The 22,075-nt window shown below is 36.3% G+C and overlaps 1 protein-coding gene across 3 annotated transcripts in view; it reads right to left on the minus strand.

The window, feature by feature from the left end:
- Nucleotides 1–22,075, minus strand: part of SEC23A (SEC23 homolog A, COPII coat complex component) — a 30,351-nt gene that overhangs the window by 2,587 nt on the left and 5,689 nt on the right. For all 3 annotated transcript variants that reach the window (XM_065838462.2, XM_065838461.2, XM_065838463.2), the window contains exons 3-19: nucleotides 20,814–20,871; nucleotides 20,461–20,547; nucleotides 19,050–19,286; nucleotides 18,868–18,947; nucleotides 17,811–17,955; nucleotides 17,315–17,473; nucleotides 16,364–16,479; nucleotides 14,183–14,306; nucleotides 12,924–13,004; nucleotides 11,092–11,181; nucleotides 9,532–9,638; nucleotides 8,404–8,557; nucleotides 7,576–7,653; nucleotides 6,376–6,537; nucleotides 4,684–4,770; nucleotides 3,062–3,217; nucleotides 2,380–2,445 (exon numbers count right to left, since the gene is read on the minus strand). In XM_065838462.2, the coding sequence (XP_065694534.1) occupies nucleotides 2,380–2,445; nucleotides 3,062–3,217; nucleotides 4,684–4,770; nucleotides 6,376–6,537; nucleotides 7,576–7,653; nucleotides 8,404–8,557; nucleotides 9,532–9,638; nucleotides 11,092–11,181; nucleotides 12,924–13,004; nucleotides 14,183–14,306; nucleotides 16,364–16,479; nucleotides 17,315–17,473; nucleotides 17,811–17,955; nucleotides 18,868–18,947; nucleotides 19,050–19,286; nucleotides 20,461–20,547; nucleotides 20,814–20,871 (1,987 nt within the window). The remainder of the gene's footprint in view (nucleotides 1–2,379; nucleotides 2,446–3,061; nucleotides 3,218–4,683; nucleotides 4,771–6,375; nucleotides 6,538–7,575; nucleotides 7,654–8,403; nucleotides 8,558–9,531; nucleotides 9,639–11,091; nucleotides 11,182–12,923; nucleotides 13,005–14,182; nucleotides 14,307–16,363; nucleotides 16,480–17,314; nucleotides 17,474–17,810; nucleotides 17,956–18,867; nucleotides 18,948–19,049; nucleotides 19,287–20,460; nucleotides 20,548–20,813; nucleotides 20,872–22,075) is intronic.

A 22,075-nucleotide genomic window follows, 5' to 3' on the forward strand; every position in this document is an offset into this window, starting at 1 on the left:
AGCTGATGGTGGCAAGACAAAAATAAAGGATGTTCTACCTACTTCCAAGCCTGTCAAATGCTAATCCTGAGCTCCCTTATGTAAGAAGCCACAACGGAATTACAAGTAGTTCAATTCTGAGCAGGATATAATTCGCCACCTCGTGTCTTATGCATCAAAGAACAGCACATCATCCTCCAGTAAATAAACCAAAGGCGCTGACAGACCCCTAAGAAAAGAGATCCTTCCCAATGACTGCACATGGTGATCCAGGGTAATTAAAACCAATGCACGGACTGTTCCTGAGGTTACCCCCAACAGCAGCAGCTTTACTCTGATGACTGAGAACCCCTCATTCTAGTAAGGTAGCAGAGTATTTGATTTGCTGGAGAATCAAGTGAAATCCAGTAAGGTCACAATATACAAGTCTGAAAAGTACAGGAGAATTCACTTCAGTTTTTCACAGACCACCTTAAGTTTTGTTTTCTGTTTAAAAAACTTTTGAGCTAAGGCATAAAATGAGAACTTAAATTTAATTAACAGTGATTCAGTGACATCTAGCTGGGCATTTGATAAGATTTGTGCCACTGACATCTTCATTTCATGTTGCAAATTCCCCATAGTTACCAAGGCAAAAAAAGATTTTAAAAAAAAAGCTATTCTCAAATAAATGTCATATCTAATATAACCTGAAAATTTCAACTGCATCTTCAAAGACTAACCAATATAACAGATGTGCATGAAAAGTTTGCCATTATTTTCTACAAATGTTTCTATACTATATAAGGCACTCATCTGCTAAAATTTAAAAAAATCTTTACTTTCAATATTAAAACCCAAACTAGTCAAAATTCATCACTTCCTGAAACATGGTTTCAGTGGTATGTGGATGCCCTCTTCAGGTCAATGTGGACTAGCAAATTTTTCTGTAGACTTTCAGTTACGGACAAAATAAAAAAACATTAAACAATCCAGGTAGCTCATGAGAAAAATAAGAGCAAAACCAATTCAGTTAAAAATTTTCTACAAGCACTTACATTTCTCATTTCATAATCTGCAATCGGTTCAACTCTGTCAACAAAAAACCCTGCAGTCACAGGAGGACATTGTGTTGAACACACACGCTGCAATACTACTAGGGAGATTAATACACCATTTCTTACGTTACCCCAGAACTGAATTCTTTTCAAAATTAGAAGGGAAAGCTGGGGTTTCTAAAATGTATCAAAGAGTCTCACTTGTCCAGCATGAACAATTTTATTAGAGACCAGTTCAATAATTGTTTTGTATTTGCATTTGTATTTGGTATACTGTTTCATTTGCTTACTAATTATTAACAAATGAGCAGGAAACAGTTGTCCTGTACTGTTGAAAATGTCAAAACTTCAAAAATTTCCAGGTAATGTTTAGATTAAAAAAAAAGACCTTTCAAACTACAGGATTTGTGTGTATGTTGTGGAGGAAACACGATGAAGAGACACTAACAAAGTGCTGCTCAGGTTATCAGCTTTGGAGGCAAGAGAGCTGGGTTCAAATTGTGCTGTCCCTGACTCAATACAAAGCTTTCAAGTATTTTCAACTCTGGATCTCGGTGCCCTTCATTCCCAGAAGCTTCATTAGAACCAACACATCCCTGTGAAAAACATACCCTAATAAAACTAAGCTGACAAAAATGACTACCATAGAATTGCTACAGAGCTCTCTCCCTCATAACTTGAACACTGTACCCTTTAGCAAAATACTCTACAAGTACAGTTAGAATGTAGCTTCAACTGTCTGATGGCATTACTTTTTCATGAGAAAATGACACTGCACTAGCATTCACGCACAGCAGTGTTTCTCTTCCCACTATAACAGCTGAAAGTGGAAGAACAACATGGAACTGGGATGCAAGGTTCAAGAACACAAACTGCTCCAGAAAATTTAACTTTTGAGCACTCATGTAACTTCCTTCCTAACGATATAAGATTTGAAAGACTGATTCAGGATCATCCAGGCCACAAAAATTCTGGAAAACATCAGTATTGGTGTAATTTTCAGTTCTTGCTTATAACTAACTTCAAAATTTATTTCCCCTATGGCAAAAAGGTCCCTTAGTCTTTAAGTGTGCTAAGTGCTCTCATTCTAAGGAGTATGAACGTCTCTGTCCAAGAAATATGGTACACATGAAAGCAGCCTAATACAAGCTTAAAAGACCAAACCAGATCATTTTTGTCTGAAGAAATGAAATCAATTTTTCTTAACTTTTGCAATTTTGGTGGCATCAGGCCAAAACTGCATTTATTTTTCAGTTTCAAAACTTGGCATTATTACTTTTATATACACAATGTGTCACTCCATTTCTGAAACACTGAAAAACAAAATCACGCATACAAGCTTCATCAACAGATTCTTACTTACCTGTCCCCATGCATACATATTGTTATGAGTCTGAGAGGGATTTACTTTGGAAAGCAAGAAACGAGCCTTTAAAAAACAAAACACAGGCAATAAATTAACCTTCTCAAATACAAGTTTCTTATAATAAAAAGATACATGTGTATGAAATATGTAATTTCTGTTATTTGGAGATTAAAATGTGCACCTATACCTATTCAGAAGAGCAAGAAGAACTTCTATAAATAAAGCCACTCCCTGGATTCTACAGCTATGATGGAGAACTGCTAACAACTTTTCAATGCAGCAGAAAGTAAGCTTTTTTCTTTTTTCTAAACACTAGCAAAGCAAATGTGAATATCAGTAAGATAGCAATTAAGAAGTTTCAAAAAAAATAACACAAAGAAAAACTCTGGTAATGGTCCACAGACTCTGACATGCACTAACTTTTTGTCCTACACATCTCACACAAGGAATCTGAAAGTCCAAGTCAGTATGATAAAAATAGTAATAAAAAATAAGATTCACAAATTAGGCAAAAACCTACTATTACATATCTGTCTCTGTAAAAGCTTTAAAATTCAAAATGTTCACTTGTAGTTTACACATATTTTAGCACAGAAATGCGTGTTTACTACTGAAAAAAAAATTCATGACATCACTAATACATCACCTCTTAGATTATGTAATATATACTTCACCATACCTGACTTCCTCCATGTTCTGTATCAATGTATCTGGGCATTGGAAATCTGGAATGGAGAATTTCTTGGGCATCATCTATCGGAGCTTGTAGCAAGTGGTGAAAATTTTCATATTCCGGCATATCTTGGTAACCTGATTTACGCCACTGAGCTATGGTCTGGTGATGGGGGAAGAAAGAAGTTCAGAATTGATTCACCAGTTTTTCTTAGAAAATACAAAGGTGTTTTCAGGTGAAAATGTGTCATTGCTGGCCTCTTTTCTATCATTCATCCCTTTCTGTCCTATAGTATGCACATTAACTTTGAAAAGCCAAGATGTGCAAGTACCATACCATTATTTTTTTTTAAAAAACTCTAACAATGTGTGTTCCATCTGTTATTTTGTCACCCTTTGTATGATAAATATTTAGTTCATGAGGTCAAGGATACTATTCACAGTTCTCTAATATGCATATATGATATCACAGAATCACAACAGTTTGGGTTGGAAGGGACCTCTGGAGATCATCTAGTCCAACCCGCCTGCTAAAGCAGGTTCAAATAACTATGACATATAAGAAATAAATATTTTACTGATGCTTATCTTTCAGGGCCTGTAGCACAGCCTCCTAACATTCTGGGAGTGGTCAAGGTCAGCTCACCAATACAGGTTGCAGTTAGGAAAGACCTGGAGGAAGCCCCAGCAGGGGCTCCCCCTCCTTTGCTTGGCAGCTGCTTTTAAGCTGAGGCTCATTTCTGGCTCCTGCCTGAGCTACGGGGCAGCCAGGCCTGTACCTGCCCATGTAGCCCAGTCGTCTGGACCCTCACCCAGGGACTTCACTTCCCAGCTTGAACTGGGATCTGCCTCATCCCCACTGACTGTCTGATGATCTTGACTGGAGGCTGAGCCTGGCTGCTGCCCACAAACTGCTCTGCTCTATCATGCTCAGCTCCCCACTCCCCTTCCCTCAGGGAGCAGCCCGCCCCTGCTGCTTCCTGACAGCATCTTACAAAAATAGAGAGGACATTTTTCTACTTAAGAAGTATTAAAGTTTAATAACCATTTTAAAAAGTGCAGCTATGAGGACATGATCCAGAACAGTACTTCTCAAACTCTCAGCTGTGAAACATTTACAGTCACAAAGCAGTGAAAAGCAGCAGTTCGGTTCCTCCAGGGAAACAGAGCACCAGCAAGTCACAAGCATTTATATTACTAGGTAATGTCTGTCCATCTAACTGCCAGGAGCAGTTTCATTCCTCCAAGACAGTGCAGATGAAGGATGACTACAGAACTTGATGTTCTGATTCCATATCCCTGAAGAAGGTCAAAAATAAATGAGTGAAAAGCAGGAGGCTTGCAGGGCATAACACTCTCAAAAGTTGTAAAATTATTGATCTAAACAAATTATCTGAATATTGAAATTAATTCCTCTTAAACCCATCATAACAAGCAGGACTGCAACATGAGGCAATGTCAGGTGTCTGTGTGTAGGCATGTCAGGTCATGAAACCATGAACATGAATCAGCAGTCTGGTATCAGCTATGCAGATGAGAAGTCAATGATGGGGAGTGCATTAGAACTGGGGTTCACCTTTCAGACTCCTACAGAAAAAGAATATTTACGTAAGAAATTACAAATCTTACCTCTCCATGATAAATAAGTATCTGGAAAAAGGTGTCCATCAAGAGAATGCGATCTGGTAAAATGCTGCTGCTATCCAGAAGAACAGGCTAAGATTTAAAAATAAAAAAAAATTACCAACCGATGTAGAAATGAGCAACCAAATGGCATTACCAGCTTCTTGAATCAGACACTGAATCTTAGGAACGTTTTCAATCACTTACTAAAGCTCCGTATTTGCTTGTTTTCACGTTATACATCTGCAAGCCACACAGTCTCATTCTAAAGTTATCCACCCCAATTCTGAATATATAACTTCATGAAAGTAATAAAAAAAATGTATTCAAGAGCTGAAACCTCTTTCATTGTTATGTCCTTTTCTAGTCTTTCAAGTACCTCCATATTTATTGATACAATGCCACTAATTTGAATGACATTTCAATGTATAAAGATTCAGTAGTTATTCAAGTATAAGATTTGAGGGTTGAGAGCTGTTTGGGGTTTTTTTTTAGTCTTGTCTTCTTGCACCTACTATTACTGTGCATATATATCCACCAATACTGTACATTCATGATTTATGGATTTATGAAACCTAACGTAATATTGGAGGTTTAATTCACCTTTTTAAGGGCCGTGACACTATATTGGCACAATATTATTTAACTGAATCAGTACCATGTGATTGAATTGGATCAATCTAATTAGAGATAACAAAAATATTGACAATTCCAAGAATCAAAAAAAGTTTATTACTCATTCTACACTGAGGTAACAGTTCCCGCTTGATCATACTTCTCCATTGCATCACCCACATGACTAATTGTTATTCATACATGGGAATGTGATCTTACACCCATGAGTAGCTCTTCACAAACCATCTCATTACTTTAAACTCCACTTTTAAAAGTCTTTTTTTTTTTAACTTACACAGCCTAAAAAAAAAAAAAAAGCCACACACAAAAATAAAAGAAAAAAAAACAAACAAAAAAAAACCAAAACCAAAAACAAAACAAAACAAAAAAAAACCAAACAAACACAAAACCAACCAACAAAATCCTAACAGTTAGAATTCCAACCTGCCAAGATCCTTGCCTACAATGTTTATTTTCACTGTCTTACCATTTCCTCACTCTCTCTTATCTGCCAAACTAGTTTTGTTGCAGGATCTTACACTTTGTTCACAAGCTTCTTGGAAAACAATCTTTTTATTTTAGGTTTATACAGAACGTGCCATGATAAGGTCAGCTGGAAGGTTCTGTACCAAATACATACATAATGGTAACCACATCAGAATTAGAAGCCTTGGATGAGGGTGTTCACACAGAGTGAATTTTGTACATTTCAAAAAATCCAACTTTTCTTTCAAACTCTACAGAAAAAGTACATTGCGAATTAAAAACATTTTTGTTGATGTTTTCATTCTGGTACCACAAAAACAAACCCAAACTCCTATGGCTCTCAAAACCTAATAAAAAACATACCATTCCTTAGTTTAAAACATCATTTCACACAGTGACTTTTCTTCTCAGGACTATGCTAAATCAGAATTCTGAGATATGCCTTGCTCATAGTATGTTCTATATTAAATGAATATTCTTTCTCACGCAATAAATTTTAAACCAACACATTTTACAACATGTCACAGTGAGGACAATAACCACCCCTATCTCAAAATAGCATATTTTAACCTACTGTTATGTTATATATAATGATACCTCTGGAGGTCCATTGAAAGAGTAGGCATAAAGAATTGGCTGAACCATGATAAGCGACTGGGTTAGATCTTGACGCATAAAATGATGACGATAGTAGGAGCTCTCATCTGGACTGTTGTTAAAAACTTGTAAGAAGGGAGATCTTCTCAGGTGAAACATAAACTGCAAAACAAAAACCATTTGTTCAAACTTTCACAGATCAAAAGGAGAATTGTACAAGGAGATAAATATTTTCCACAAACTACATGAGAGTTATGCCACTAAAAAATTGAATTCCAAGTCCTTCAACATTTTTAACTTGTATTTGCATCTTTGCCAGTTTTTACATACTCTCATGAGAATAAGACAGAGACAGCAGAATGGATAAACCTACAAAGCAGCTTTGAATTAAAAGTTGAATATTTCTTCTTCTTCAGTACTAACTGATAAATAAGATGACTGACTACTGCCAAGCCCTTCCTTTAAGTTCCCCTGTGCCTAACAGGGAGGCTGCTGTGCATGTGAACAGAAAAAACATCAACCACAGTGAAGTCGAACTTTGTTAGTAAAATGAAAAAAACAAAATCCTTTTATTGCTGAATCAATCACCCCACAACACTTAACACCTCGATACACATTGGTAGGTAACTCGAACAGAAATATCATGGAACTCTATGAACAGTCCAAAAGCAACATATCTGGAACTATCAGAATGGAGGAATCTATCAGAACAGATTATTAGCAAAGAAACTATTCAAAGTCTAATACAGTCAAGCTCCAGTTTACTTCACCAGAGAAGTGTTTCTTTTCAGGTACTATAAATCAAAGAGCAAAGAAACAAAAAGCCAAACCATATCTTTTCTCATATTTTCTAATTTTTTTCATTAAAACTGCCCTAAAGAGGGAAAAACAAACAAACAAACAAACAGTGTAATTATCCAAATTACAAACTTGTCTAAGATGAGGATTCCATTACAGGAGAAAAAAAAAAATACACAGAGTTAATCTAGCTGTAAGGACAGAGGGCAAAATGGGTCACAGCAGCACAGACAACAGCAGTGATTTGCCTAATGTCAGATGCCAGACAGTAGCTGGGGGCAGGGAGGTCTTTTCATTCCAGTATCCAGTGTAAAGCCTTTATTTTACTCTGTGCTGCAGTGGCTCTCCCTTCACTAAGCAAACTCTCTTTATCCCTTCCAGACACACGCTCCTTCTGCTCACCTGTGGGTAAAGTGAAAAGGTTTCTGAAAATCTGAAAGAGCTTGGATCATCCTTGTGATATTCTCCAAATTTCTGACACTGGAGTAAAACAAAACATTATCTGAATTAATAAACATACAGTAATGGCATGACCAAACAAGTAAGTTTGTTTGTTTTTAACAGACATGTCATCTGAGGCACTTACAGCTTTGTAAGCAAACAGAAACCAGTTCTTTTCTTAACAAGCAGTGATTTCCTTCTGTATGAGGCTTTAATGGTTTTTTGTTTTTTTTCTCTAAAATTGCTAAGCAGAGTTAGATGACTAAACAGCCATGGAGAACATGTTCAAAATTAAGTTATTAATAAGTGCATACTTAAAAGTAAGAAATAAAATAAAATAAATAAAATAAAATAAAATAAAATAAAATAAAATAAAATAAAATAAAATAAAATAAAATAAAAACTTTTGAAAAAAAAGAAATTCCATATAGTTTTCTAGACACCTCGGCTTTTTTTTTTTCTAAAAATATTTCATCTACAATGTCATTACGGGCAGCAGAAAGTAGAGAAAGTTTTAATTTCTGCTAATCTCATGCTAAAATTTCTCTCAGTTGTTGGCAACTACCAAATAATGAGGAAACTTCCATAAACAAACTAAGGGCATATCTGCTCTTTTTTTCATTTAAAATAGAATATCTTTGTTAGTTCTGCATACCCACTTGTGGAAATTAAGTGCTCAGTTCATTTTTTTTTATGTTTAAAGAAACAAATCACTGAACATTAGTCATTTCAGAAAAACATGCCTGGAGACAAGAAACCAATCTGACTCTTTTAATATAGTCTTTTTACCAGTCGTATAAGTTGTCTGTCCAGCCACCTGAGCACATCAGGCCCCTCTTCCGTCTCTGCCCTATACACCGCCAATCTAGCCATGAGAATCGCAGCAGCTTCCTGGTCAAAAGATGCAGCGATGTTTTGAATCTGTGTCTGTGCATCTGCCCAGCTGCAAAAGAACAACACAAGTATGTCTGACCTCAAACTACCCCTTCAAAATTAAGGCAAAGAAAGAAGTGTTAGCAGTTAAACTCATGCTAGGACTTCAAAAATCTGCTGGGTGTAAACGAGCAGCCTCTCAGTTAACCGTTCTTTATTAGGGGTGTCCCTTATTTGTACAGATGCCATGCAACCAGTGAAATAAAACATAATGCCACTTATAAAACAATTATTATATTAAAAACTATTAATTAAAGGTTAAGCTACAGAAAACACTGTCCATTAAGCTAATCACACATTCCCACACCAGCAGTTTTCTTGTGCACCTTGCTTGTTCATTACAGTTTATAAGGCAGCCTATTAATTTCTCTTTTTATCATTCGCCAAGAAGATTTTACGAATATAACCAATGTAAGTTAACAAAATATTCATATCAACAGTAAGGACAATGCTTTTTTTGATAAATTGAATTTTCCCTCAAACTAACCAATCAGTAATTTCCCTCAGGTTAAAGAAAATGTCATTGGACACTGAAAAATGCCTGCATAATATTAAAGATCATCTGCTAAAATTGTGAAGTAAATTGAACCAAGAAAGCCGTGGGTAAAAATTATGCGTGGAAGAACAGATATTTACACCCCCCTGAACTGCAGCTAACACTCTCAAATTAAGTTATGATCTCTGCCATTCCCCAAGTCTAACCAGCTCCTCAGTTTAGGCTATAGAATTTCACCCAAAGCTTCCTCTTCATCTACCTTGGGCTACTTCAGAGCACTCCCATAACATCATTATACAGCCACTGCACCTCCCAAAGAAGAAACTGCCCACAGAACCAGAGAGGCAACCGTCTCAAAGGTATGATGATGCCTTCACCACCTGCGGCACTGCGTATCCCAGAACAATAGACTGCTTACATAATCCAAAGATAAAAGGCAAATACATATCCTGCTTTTTCGAAAATGATTCATCACAAGTAAAACCTACTTTCTGGCAACCGTGGTCACTCTGATACGTCTCTGTCCACTGGAATGCTGGTACTGAGTCACAAACTGGATTGCACCCCGTCCTCCTTGAGGAATGGGAGCATTGTGCTACGTACACAAGGAAAAAAAAATAAATGGAGGGGAATCTCAAGATTTTACAGTATAATTTGAAAATGTATAAACATATCACTAGAAAAAGATACAATTCCTCACAATAGACAGCTTAAGTTATATAAATTCATTGTCTGGTGGTTTAGTTGAGCACCTTAACTAAACATCACCAATAAACTTGGAGACTGTAAAGGGATGTTAGGAGGAGTTGCTGCCTCCACCAGATACCTTTAAAGCAATCAACGTTCTCTCCTTCCACATACCCTTACAGAGACAATACTTTTGTGTTACTATTGCTGATTTCATTGGAATCTCTTTGAACATCATGTGATCCACTAGAATTACAGGGCAACAAAATTCACACTACTCTAAAATGATTAATGAATCCCACAAAGTGCCATCACATTGTAAAGACTGGAATCCAGGTACAAAATTAAATTTCAAAACTCTGGTCAGTAGAAATAAAGGTTTATATGCTGCTAACAGAGTAAGTAATTCCAAAAGAGAAGGACAATTGAAACTACTACATACCATGACCAGACCAGTTTTAGAGCTACTAATAAAACAAAACCAAAATAAACATGTAAAAAGTAAAATTAAAAATGCCTAAGGTAAGTTCAAGTTTTCAAACCTTTGCATAGGTTTTAAAGTATGTAATATAGCATCCTAAATACATAGAAACTACAGACAGCTCACATAGTTCCTAAGCTTCAAATACTTGGAAGAAGGGAAAGTACAAGAACAAAGCAGGGCAACTGTCCATCACATTCATATCCTATTGCCTGCTACTGTGCTTGAGAAAACCACACAAAAATACAGGCTTCAGCAGTATGCTGGTTTGGGCTGGGGTACAGTTAATTTCCTTCACAGTAGCTGGTATGGGGCCACCTTTTGGATTTGTGCTGGACACAACGTTGTTAACACAGGGTTGTTCTAGTTATTGCTGGTTACAAAGAGTCAAGGCCTTTGCCGCTTCTCATACCGCCTCACCAGCAAGAAGGCTGGGGGTGCACAAAGAGCTGGGACAGCTGAGCCCAACTGACCAAAGGGATATTCCACGCCATATAATATCATGCTATAAAGTTGGGGGAAGAAGAAGGATGGTGAGGGGTGTTGAGAGTTATGTCATTTGTCTTCCAAAGTAACCATTACACATGATGGTTCCCTGCTGTCCTGGAGCTGGCTGAACACCTGCCTGCCCATGGGAAGTAGTGAATGAACCCCCTGTACTGCTTTCCCTGTGTGCACAGCTTTTGCTTTACTTATTAAATACCCTTTATCTCAACCCACAAGTTTTCTCACTTTTGCCCTTCTGACTGTCTCCCCCATCCCACTAGGAGGGCGTGAGTGAGCAGCTGCATGGTGCTTAGTTGCCAGCTGGGGTTAAACCATGACTAGCAGTCACATAAAATCACTGTGTTTAGTAGACAACTAGACAAATATTCATTACCTGGTTGACCACTTCAAAGTACAGCGCCAGTGTTGTAGTAGGATTAAGTCCACAAATCTTCCACTGACAAGTACCTCCTGTTCCAATCTCCTGTAGAAAGATTTCATAACACCTTTACAAATCAGAAGTATTACCTTGTTTGTGAAGTAGAACATGTGGTCATTACAGGTAATTGTTTACGACTACTCTGTCACAAGTTTTCTCCCTGCTCACTCTCTGTCAGCTTCTCAGACAAACACTCCCGAAAAACAACTGCAGTATTAGATGCAGGAATAATAAAAAAGGAGGTGGTTGCAAAAAGATTAAAATATTAGAAGGACAAGGAGACGGCATTGAAAAAAACAGAACAAAAAAAAAAAAGGTCAGAAACAGGAAAAAGTACTAGACTTTGCTTAAACAGCCCCAAGAGAAGAGATAAAAAGCACATATAAGTTAAGTTACTCTTCTAAAGCACACAGTAAAACTTAAGGAGATGTCTTACACTGTGTATAGTACATAGTTACACAGTCTCTAGTGACTAACAAGGTAACTACACAGAAAGGGATGTATTTCAAGTGACAATTCATTTTTGTCATCCAAAACACACCAATACCCAATGAAACCAATTAAAATAATCACTCGTCCATAATGGACCCAGAGAAACTGCAAAACATTCAAGGAAAATCATGCTAGCAATATCATCATTGTGCTTCTATTCACTGTTAAAAGAGTTATGGTTAGAATAATTGTCCAGTTACCACTTTAAACAAGCTGCATGCATCTACATTTTATTCATATGTTTTACCTCAAAAACTTTAAATCAGATCATTTCAACAAAAAGGTTTTTGGAACAGAAATTAATCATTATATAATTGCAAGGCAACACACAAATTCACAATTAAATTTTCTATTACCTCCTATGATTTAGACATATAGCTTAAATAAGAAGATGTAAATTTTACTTGTTTTGGGGTTTTAACTTTTATTCTAATATATGTCGTCTTTCAGATGATGAAATAAAATCCATACCAGAACACTTAGAACAAAAAAGGTGATTGTATTGAGTCTTTTAGTTCACAAAGATGCAATTACAAATACAAGGAAAATTTAGGCATGAAAAACATTTGATTAAAGCTGGTTTCATACTAGAAAGTGCTCTACAATGCAGATTGTTAGGAACAAAACTGAGACTTTCCAAATGCAAGAAATTTTGGTTACTGGCAGGAATTGTTTATTAGTAATCAAATGCAAAATTAAGCTGTAATAATATTATTTGATAAGAAAATAAGTAATGATATAAGTCTGATGTAAATTTAAAGGACTTACTTCAGGAGCCTGTAATAGTTGGATAGTCTAACTAATTAGTCCAATGTGCACTTGGTGAAACAGCTACAAGAACAGGAGGACAGGACTAAGATAAACGGGATGTTTCCATGGTCTGGTGTCCTCCTGTTCTCTCAGTCTTTCTGAAGTAAATATTTTTATGGTTCTCTTTGGACAAAAGGACATAGCTCTGATTTTAGCAATAAAGCATGCTAACTCACTTTCTGCTTGGTTTCTGCTATGCCAGCATATAACTTCTCTGTAATAATTTTAAAGCAACCACTCAGTGGACAAACCTAAACAAGTAACAAAGGATTTGAATGGTCTAATACAATTCGAATCTAATCTAGCAGTGAACAGAAGCTTATCCAAAAAACAGCCCTTGCATGCATTTAATTTAAAACCAGTAAAAAATGAACACTATTTGTTCCATTTATGGAAGAGTTCCAGCTCCTCTTCAAATCCAGAAATCCAAAACCTTATTTTTCCACAGTAGAAAATCACCTTCATTTTCAGCAAAGTTTACTTACATTTTCTGAGACACAAGGTCCTTTAGAGTTGAGAGAAACACAGGGTCCAATCGCTCCAGAAATCTTTACTTCTCTTGAAGTCTTCATACGTAGAAGAAAAACAGACATTATTTTGGCACACTAAGAATTCAGTCCTATTTTATCACTAAAGAAAACCTCAGTGCGTATCAGACTTTTCATGCCTTTAGGAAAGGTTACATATATAATAAACCCTGATACATCTAGAGAAACTTTTCACGTGCTCACTTCCTACACTGAAGTATGTATGTTAGCTATGCCAATTACTACATCTGAAACAATAGTATGAGCATAAATTAACACATGGAGAAAAGATGCTGTTATTTATAAACCTAAGAGAAAGTATAGCAGATGTCTATTTCCTAGCAAAGTAATTAAAATATTCACAAGACAAAATTAAAACTGAAGACTGGTAAAATAAGCCTGTGCATACCCCACAATGAATTTATATGCTATCTTCTAAACTTATTTAGCTAAAAGTAAAATCCAGTTATTTACATCCTTCTGATGTCATTTTCCGGTTTGTAGTGATTGGTACATCCCTCTAGAACTCCCTTTTTGCATTTTCCAGGATCTTCCAACAAAACCCACAAGAATATGTACATGAAAAAAGAGGGTTCAATTATTTGTCCTAGTAATAAAAACTTATACAGATTTTTACAGAACATACTCTTACGAATTCTGTTGGAAGAGATATCTATTTTTAGAAGATATATCCTATATATCTTCTACAAGGCAGGATTGTAGTATTTTGCAAGAACCATCACAGAAGACAGTACCTGAACCTACAGCACATTCAGCTCTAAGCTTCTCACAACAGTGGAGGTGAAAATAAACATTGTTAAAGTGCCAGAAGGGATTTTTATAAAGACGGAAAATTGAAGGAAAGCTATCCTGGACTACATAGAGAACCTGGACCTACACTCATTAAATACTCATGACTGATACCAAAGTCTATGCAGACATCGTTGTGAGTTTCTAACAGAGACACATAATCAGTTTAGTCTCCCTTTTAGGTGTCCCTGAATGCAGGGTAAGAAGGAATTATTGTTATACCTAACTCAAATTTACAGAATCACGGAACTGCAAGGAGATAAGCCAGGCAGTAACAGCTACGTCCAATCCAACCCCAACACAACTGTTTAACGTGTTCCCAAAAATTCCTTAAAGGGCAAAGATTGCACAGTTCGTAGCCATCCTGTTCCCAGTGCTTCACTAACGCTGCGTTTTTGTATTCTCACCTTGATTTCTAATGTGCCACCAAATCCCATTTTAAACTGTCCTTGCATATCTTTCGTGAATACTCTCTGAAAGGTTTGTTTGAATAAAGATGTATTGAAAGAGTCTCCCATTACCATGTAGCCTCTAGACAACAACAAAACAAACAAAACCCTCAAGTTAAAACAGATGACTTATAATGCAAAAATTCAGCACACAGGATTTATATAGCTTATTTCTATTAAAGGCTAAAACTAAAGACAGTTTATTGTGAGGCACATTTTTGCCTTCTTAAAATGGACTATCATTAAATTGATATATTGCTGCAGTATTAGAGATGAAATTTTTAAGTGAGCTTCTTGCCCAAGCAGCATCTTAAGATCATTGTGATTATAATATATAGCAAAATCTGTCACTGTAAAACTGCTATACTGGACTTAAACACTACAAATGTCTTGTAACCTTGTAATGCAAAGTCAGCTTACTTCTAATGTTCAACACTCCAAACTTAGTTCCACACCATTTTGCGTTGTTCGCTCATTATTTCAGGTTTAAACCTATGCTCACGAAGCATGATTTATTTTTATGTTTAGCAATATTCTGTGGATGTAACTGCAACAGTTGCCACTTATCACAAAACATCATACACTGCATTTAGGAAATAGTAATGGGAGATATTCTTTTTATTAATTTAAAAAATAATTAAACCATATTAGTAAAGTATGTTAATACATCAAACATTACACCCAAAAGAGGTTATATAATTTCCAGGTGCATACTCAAAAATAGAAGAAAATAGACATAGGCAGAATCAGAAATTCCTCCCTGTATGCAGGATGTAACCAAATAGAAAACAGGAACAGCTGTAGGAGAAACAAACTATACATTAAGGCTAGTTTTGCGGGAGTCACAAGAGCAGACAGAAAAATTATGCACGTTATAGAAAAATACAGCTTGAGTTTGATGCAGAAAAGGAATAGGAATCAAATATACTCATGAAGTCATAATCTTAAAGATACTGAGCAGTGGAAACTCCCAAGTTAAGGCTATACACACAGCTCCGAGAAGAAGCAATCCAACAGTCATTACTACGGACTGAAACTCAGAAGCATATGTTCATCACAACATGCGGCTGCATCTCTCTTTCTTCTTGGTATGCCAAGGTACGTAGCATGTGCTTAGGATCCTCTCTCGTATGAAGATATCGACAGACAACTAAGAAGGCCCATTATCTGCAGATATACTAGTAATTAAACTGATAAGCAAACATGCTAAACTGACAAAGCTAAAAGTAACAAGCAAGAAAAATGAGCCTGGCAACAGAATCCAGACTGAATACAGAAGTCTACCCTAAAAATCAAATGGTATATAAAGCACATGGCTATACTTCTAAAGATTAAATGTTATAAGCATGGGAAAGACTTTCAGAAAGAAAAGACAGTCTTTGAAAAGATATGGAGGAAGAATTGGCAAAATCAATGAGGTACTTCACATGCAAGCAAGAGTTAAAAGCTATTCCAGACTGTAGATGTGCAAACAGGAAGGGTGAAGGTGTCATCCACAGTGACAAAAAACAGGGGAGTGGTTTCATGAGAAAGACTAGAACCTGCTCTGATCATATTAAAGTGAACTGATGGCAAAACAAACTGAAGGGAATACAAGACCACGTCTGAAATGTAGAACTGGACAGACGGAGCAAAACTCAGGAGCAACATATGTACCTGATAGTCACCTGAGACAGTAGTTGAACCTATGAACAACAGTGTATATAAAAGGGCATCAACAAGACAGAAAGAATAACACAGGGTTTTGTACCACTCTGAACAGCAAAAAAGGAAGGATGACAGGTCCTTATCTTTACAGAAACCTGCAGCTTACTGAAAAAGAAAAATAGGAACAGTGCATAGGACAAATTGCCTGTTTAAAAGAGATCCATATTATTTAAGCCTCAAACAAATCATATTAACAGAAAAACAGCAAACCCCCTTCTGATTAAACCCACAATTGCGGTGACAAATTTGCCAGAGGTTGAGACATTTCACAACTCCAGTACAAATGCAACCATCACAGTGTATCAGAGTGGGTTTGTGCATTTTTCTTTTTAAAAGTAGCAGAACGTTTTTGGTAAGTCCTTCCTGTTAAACAATCAAAAAAAATTAAAAACCGCATCTTCAAATACTACTGAAAAATGAATAGGCACATACCCAGTGTAGTTGGGACAACACTTCATCTCCAGTAGACCAGTCTGATCCAATGCACATGCATATATGTCAATAACATGACCATTTGTTGCAGCCCGATTAGCCAGGGCTTCAAAATGCTAAATCCAAGATGAAAATACAGTTCATAGCAATTTATGATGTGAACTCTCCTCATCTTCATATTGAATCCTAAACTCCCAAAATTTTTCTAAGACAACATTATCAGACTTTATACACATGATATTCTAATACAAGCCAGAAGAATATTTTTTTCCTGAAGCTAAAATTAAGTCAGCGATTTTCAACACTTTGGGTTTTTTTCCTCAGTAGCTGAAAACCTGACTGACACTAGACAGACCCGTTGTTGCTATTTAAACTAGAAAATTACCTTGATTTTTTTTCTTTTTAAACTTTGCATTAGCTACTAGTTCCAACACACAGAACTGAATTTACCTTTCTAATCTCAAGTGTCTATAATGACAGGTGCCTGTGACTGAGCTATTTGTTTAAGCTCCCATTATAAACAGTTAAGATGAATTCCACAGGTTTTGGATGCAGTTCACCTGCTCAGACATACATTTAAGATGAAATTAACTATGCCTAAACTCTACTGCCTAACCCTCCCCCATCTACAGTGAGTTTTGAGCAGCTGCATTAGAAGCAGACAGCCTTACTCTAGAGATATCATTTAGTCACATAAATCTTCTCTGGCTTAAACCAGAGAAACACTCCAAACAACTCAAATGTGAGCCAGACAAAGCCCAAACTCGATATACTGAAATTTATGAAGAAATTCCTGAAGACATAGCACTATTCAGAGACAGGTAAACAAAATCACACAATTCCCACTTCTTCATATATTTGCTACTACTAACAGTATTTTACACTGCCAGACAATGTAAATGTTTACTCACTGGTAAATTGCTTAAAATATCACCCAAAACCATTTCTTACCTTAGTACCCTTTTTAACATATTTAGCATTGTCTTTTTCAATGTCATGCCATGATCTTATAGGTAACTTCAACTCATCCCCCACAACCATGCCAGGTCCTTGCGTAGCTGGTCCTCCAATGAACATCATTATACGTGCACCGGTATTAGGAAAAGTGCACTGCAGGAAATAAAACAAATAAAACCATGGGGTTTTGCTACACACTGAACAAAAGAGTTATGCAAGTATTTATCACATTGATAGGATTCCAGCAGTAACTGTACATTTTCCCTCCCAAAACGTGAGTCTGCCGCTAAATGGAAGTCTCAATTTTGCCTCTTTAAAATGCATAAACACCTACAATTATTCTATACATGTAAAGGATGATACCTATCAGAATCATCACACAAATCTAATACGCATCAATTACTAAGGTTTTTACATATTGATTGCAGTAGCTTTTCTGCAACAAAATGATCTGTTTACATATTAGCACAACCATAGTTAAGGCTATTACCTCAAGGAGCCCTACAGCTATAGAAAGAGCCACTCCAGAAGAACGTAAGGGCCGTTTTCCTTGTGGAACAGGCCAAGGATCCCGCTGCAGTTCACCCAAAAGATCGGTAAGATTCATATCAATTTTCTGCACAGGTTGCAAAAATCTGTAAACAAATACATGGAATCAGTTTAAAGTCAAAATTTTAAATAACAATTTTATCAGTTGCTCACTAACAATATATAATATTGGACATATATTAGCAATGGTTCATTCTAGATTCAGAGCAATGTCTCTGCCTCACTGAGGCAATGCAGTTTGGCATTACTACACACACAGCACACTCAGCTTAGGTTCAGCAAAGATCTTGTAAAACAAAAACTTGCTGACTCGCCACTATCCAGAAAGAACCCTATTAGGCAAAAGAAGGCAGCAGAAGATGGCCTATGAATTTCAAAAAGAAACTCGCTTCACTATTTCAGTCAAAATCAAAGATCAGAAAAAATAACAACAAGTGAAGCATTTATTGTGTTCTCTGCTACACGCTGTCTACAAATGCAGCTATTTGTTGGAAGGTAGAGGCTGCAAAACTGTCTCTCTTTTTTATCATTTCATCAGTTTATTCGACATTACCGTGGAATACACAGGAGAACGAAACACCAATCCACAATTTCCAAATGAGAGAGACAAGAGGAGGGGAGAGGAGTGGAAGAGGGAGAAAAAGTGAAGGCAAAACTGGATATCCACATAAGGAAGGGGCACTAAAGCAGTTATTAACACTTTCCAGCATACCAACCAACAGAAGCATCATTATTTACTTATCTATAATATGCCTATATGAAGTTCTCTCAGAACATTTCCAAAGCATTGCCCAGATCATTTTACTACCACTCATTAAGTCTTTTCTTCCCAGTGCAAACTGTAGGAAAGAAGCAGGCTATAACCATTAGTCTCCTAGTAAATTTGTGCCTGATCAAAAGGTTCAACTGCCAGTCGATTGTCTTCACTGTCATAAAACATGTTTTCCAGTAAATCAGTGCAGTCAAGGTACATTTTTCAGATGTTTTAAGCACATTACCTGTTAGAAGGGGGTGGCTGCTGCACTTGAGGACCCCGACCAACTTGTGAAACAGCTACTTTTGTAAGCCCCAGCATTTCCTGTAGTCAAACACAGATTTTATTACAAAATTTGTTTACAAACCATTTGAAGTTCATCATCATCACCTCAATGATTTCTCTTTCTTTACTTCTGTGTGTCACCTGAAGCTGCTTTGCAGATAGGTCTTTTGTTCCTCTGAAGACATAACTTTTGGAAATTCCTTCACAGCCAAGCTCGTGAACCTGCACCATTCGGCCAAAGGTAATGAGACCTACTAACGCAGTTGGTGGTAGGAGACTAAGTGACATTTGCATGGATTCCTTCAGAGCTTGCAAGTCTTCATCTTCCATGCATGTGTCCACGACATAAAGAAATATCAAAGGCATCTGAGGACCACGCTTTAAGAAACACAGATGTCAATACATGAAAAACAAATGCCACAATATTTACAGGATCAAAAATGAACAAATAAAGCACATTTTGTAAAAGTTTTCATTTAATCATACCAATCATCTCAATGTCCCATTTAACTTAGCTCCCTCTCACACAGTAATTGGTATCTGGGGCTAATGGGGAACGAAACCCCTACCATGATGAACTCTGCACGAAATTGAAGTGCTTGCTAGAGAAGAAAAGAAAAAATCCTTTCCGGAAGTGATGATAGTTTTGAAGCATCTGTCAATTATATATATCTTTTAACATACAATGAGCTTATATTGCTCTAAGTGAACATAATAATCATAAAGCTATCCAGAATTACAAAATATTCCAACCTGATGATATTCCGTGGCATTTCACCTTACAATTTTACTCTAGAGATAGATCATTAGTTCTTTTTATTCTTTTTAAACTTATTTTGTTGTACTATGAGCCAATACCCCCTTTACTTTGCATTACAAAAGTTGGTAAAAACTAGAGATAGTCTTCAGTCTTCACTCTTCTTTTCATAATCTGAATGCCTCAAACTCTTACAAATTTTAATCCTCAAAAAGGGAATTAAGATGTTACAAATTTTCAGTTGCAATTGTTTGCAATTCCGCTGTTTAGGTCCACTTTTTATTTCAAGTAACTTCTAGCCTAAAAAAAAAATATTAATATTAAATTTCAAACACCTGAGTTTAACATGTATTAGCTGTTTTATCTAAACCAGCTAACCCTAAACCAAATTCATAATCCTTTAAATATAAAATAAAATTCAAATTATTAATGAGAGATGAATCAACAGTCAGCTGAATTTGAACTGAGAAAGTCTGAGCAAGCAACAGCAGTAAGCAGATCACCAGCACAAACACAAATTAGACTCCTGGTAAAGAAATGGACCTAATAGAAATACTGCCTTTAGAAGAGATCTCTCTTTTTTCTCCTTTTTTTTAAACCAGTCTTATTAGCCATCCTTGTGTTCTTACAAAAAGTTATGTTTTCAGTTTCCCACTGATGACATAAAGCTCAATCTACTCACAAGCACACATAAACTCTCAATCATTAAAATGCAGTGAACAAATAAAATTGAAATAAATTCTTGTTGTATCTTGCAAGGCTATAGATATTAAAGATTTTATTTAATTATTTTACCTGTACTACATATTCAATGCTGGAGAACTGAGGCAAAAGTTCAGCTGGCTGATTCATTTCAGATATGCCAGCATAGGTAGGAGGAAACTGCAAATGAAAACACAGAAGTTAAGTATAAATAAAATACAACAACTTCTGCAAAAACAAAAACATATGTATGGACTACCTTCCTCTGCAACAGATGTTCACTATTGCCATCATTAAAAAAAGCTCAAGGCAATCCCTGAAGATAGAGCTGCACACTCATGCTCTTGCTGTCAATTTCAGTTCACAACTAGCGTTTGAAAAATGGGGATTTTCACTTTTCACTTATAAAAAAGATTTTCTATATCCTGAATGTTTCATTTTCTTACCTGATTTCTCTGATAACAAAAGTTGCAAGCCCAGAGTTTGGCTCGATAATCCACTTGGCTATAAAAATACCAAAAAAAAGTTTATACAGCATGAATAATTCATTTCCCCCCACTGACACCAGAATATGCTTAGTTTTTCAAAAACACATAAACCTGTAAAAGCTTCCTCCTAATATACTTTCTCCTAAATATCCATATTACAAATTCAAAATAAGTGTAGTCTTACACAGATATATCAAGCAAATCATTGTCTTTAGAGAGTAAGATTGGTCTTCAAGGAAAAGCAGCAAATAAGAAATTCAATAATAGACTCAACACCTTTATTTGAGATTTTTTGCATGATTTTAGGCAAAGCATTTTAACTCTCCCTATCTTTGCATTTTTCTCCTTTCTCAGCCCATGTCTATCAGCTTTCAGTGTCTGGGACTAGCCTGAATATACATTACGCCCTAAAAAAAAAAAACAGGTTCCAACTTCATAGCCCTCTCCCTAATGAGAGAGTTTTTCTATTTATGAGCCTACCTCCATAGTTAAAATAAAAAACGCAACTTCATGCCATATAGATGTCTTACAAAGTCCTACTCACACCTTAGGGGAAAGAAAACTTTAAGTGTTTTCAATGTGCACTTCTTGCTATCATATCTTCTCCCATCCACAAGGGAAAAGATCTTTTTAAAATATAATTAAATCTTTGAATAAGTCCCAGCATGCTGTATATGCAACACAGCTCCACTGGGATCGAAGGATCTATACCAAATTCAGCCCAATACTCTGTGCCACACAGGCTTCAAAAGGTTCCCCCTAAACCGACTCTCTAATCACACCTTTAAAATAAAATAAAAATCTGGTCATGACTTGCGTACATGATATAGGAAAAATACACACAGTTCACTGTAATGTCAGGAATCTGACTGACCCTTTACAGTTTTGCCTTTCCATTATTTTTCTTCCAGTCCTCAATAAAAGATGATGCTTCTGAAATAGCTTCCAGTAAGTCTGACTTCCAGTATCATCAGCCACTGTGTCTGTTTAATACTGAAACACAACTTTGTATCTGTTTTGAAATCACCTTTTCTCCTAAGCAGGGACAACTCATTCATAAAACTGAGTTTGTTCTACAGAATCTTTTACATCATGTCCAATCTCTCCCTATCACTCAGTACCTTTCCCATGTCTATCAAACTCCACCTTAGAAATTTTTCTGTTTCTTTTCCATACTTCTGCTACTGGAATGACATACGAAGCACTTCCTTTGCTTCCAA

This window comes from Patagioenas fasciata, chromosome 5, assembly GCF_037038585.1.
Source record: "Patagioenas fasciata isolate bPatFas1 chromosome 5, bPatFas1.hap1, whole genome shotgun sequence".
In the NCBI taxonomy this organism is placed as follows: domain Eukaryota; kingdom Metazoa; phylum Chordata; class Aves; order Columbiformes; family Columbidae; genus Patagioenas; species Patagioenas fasciata.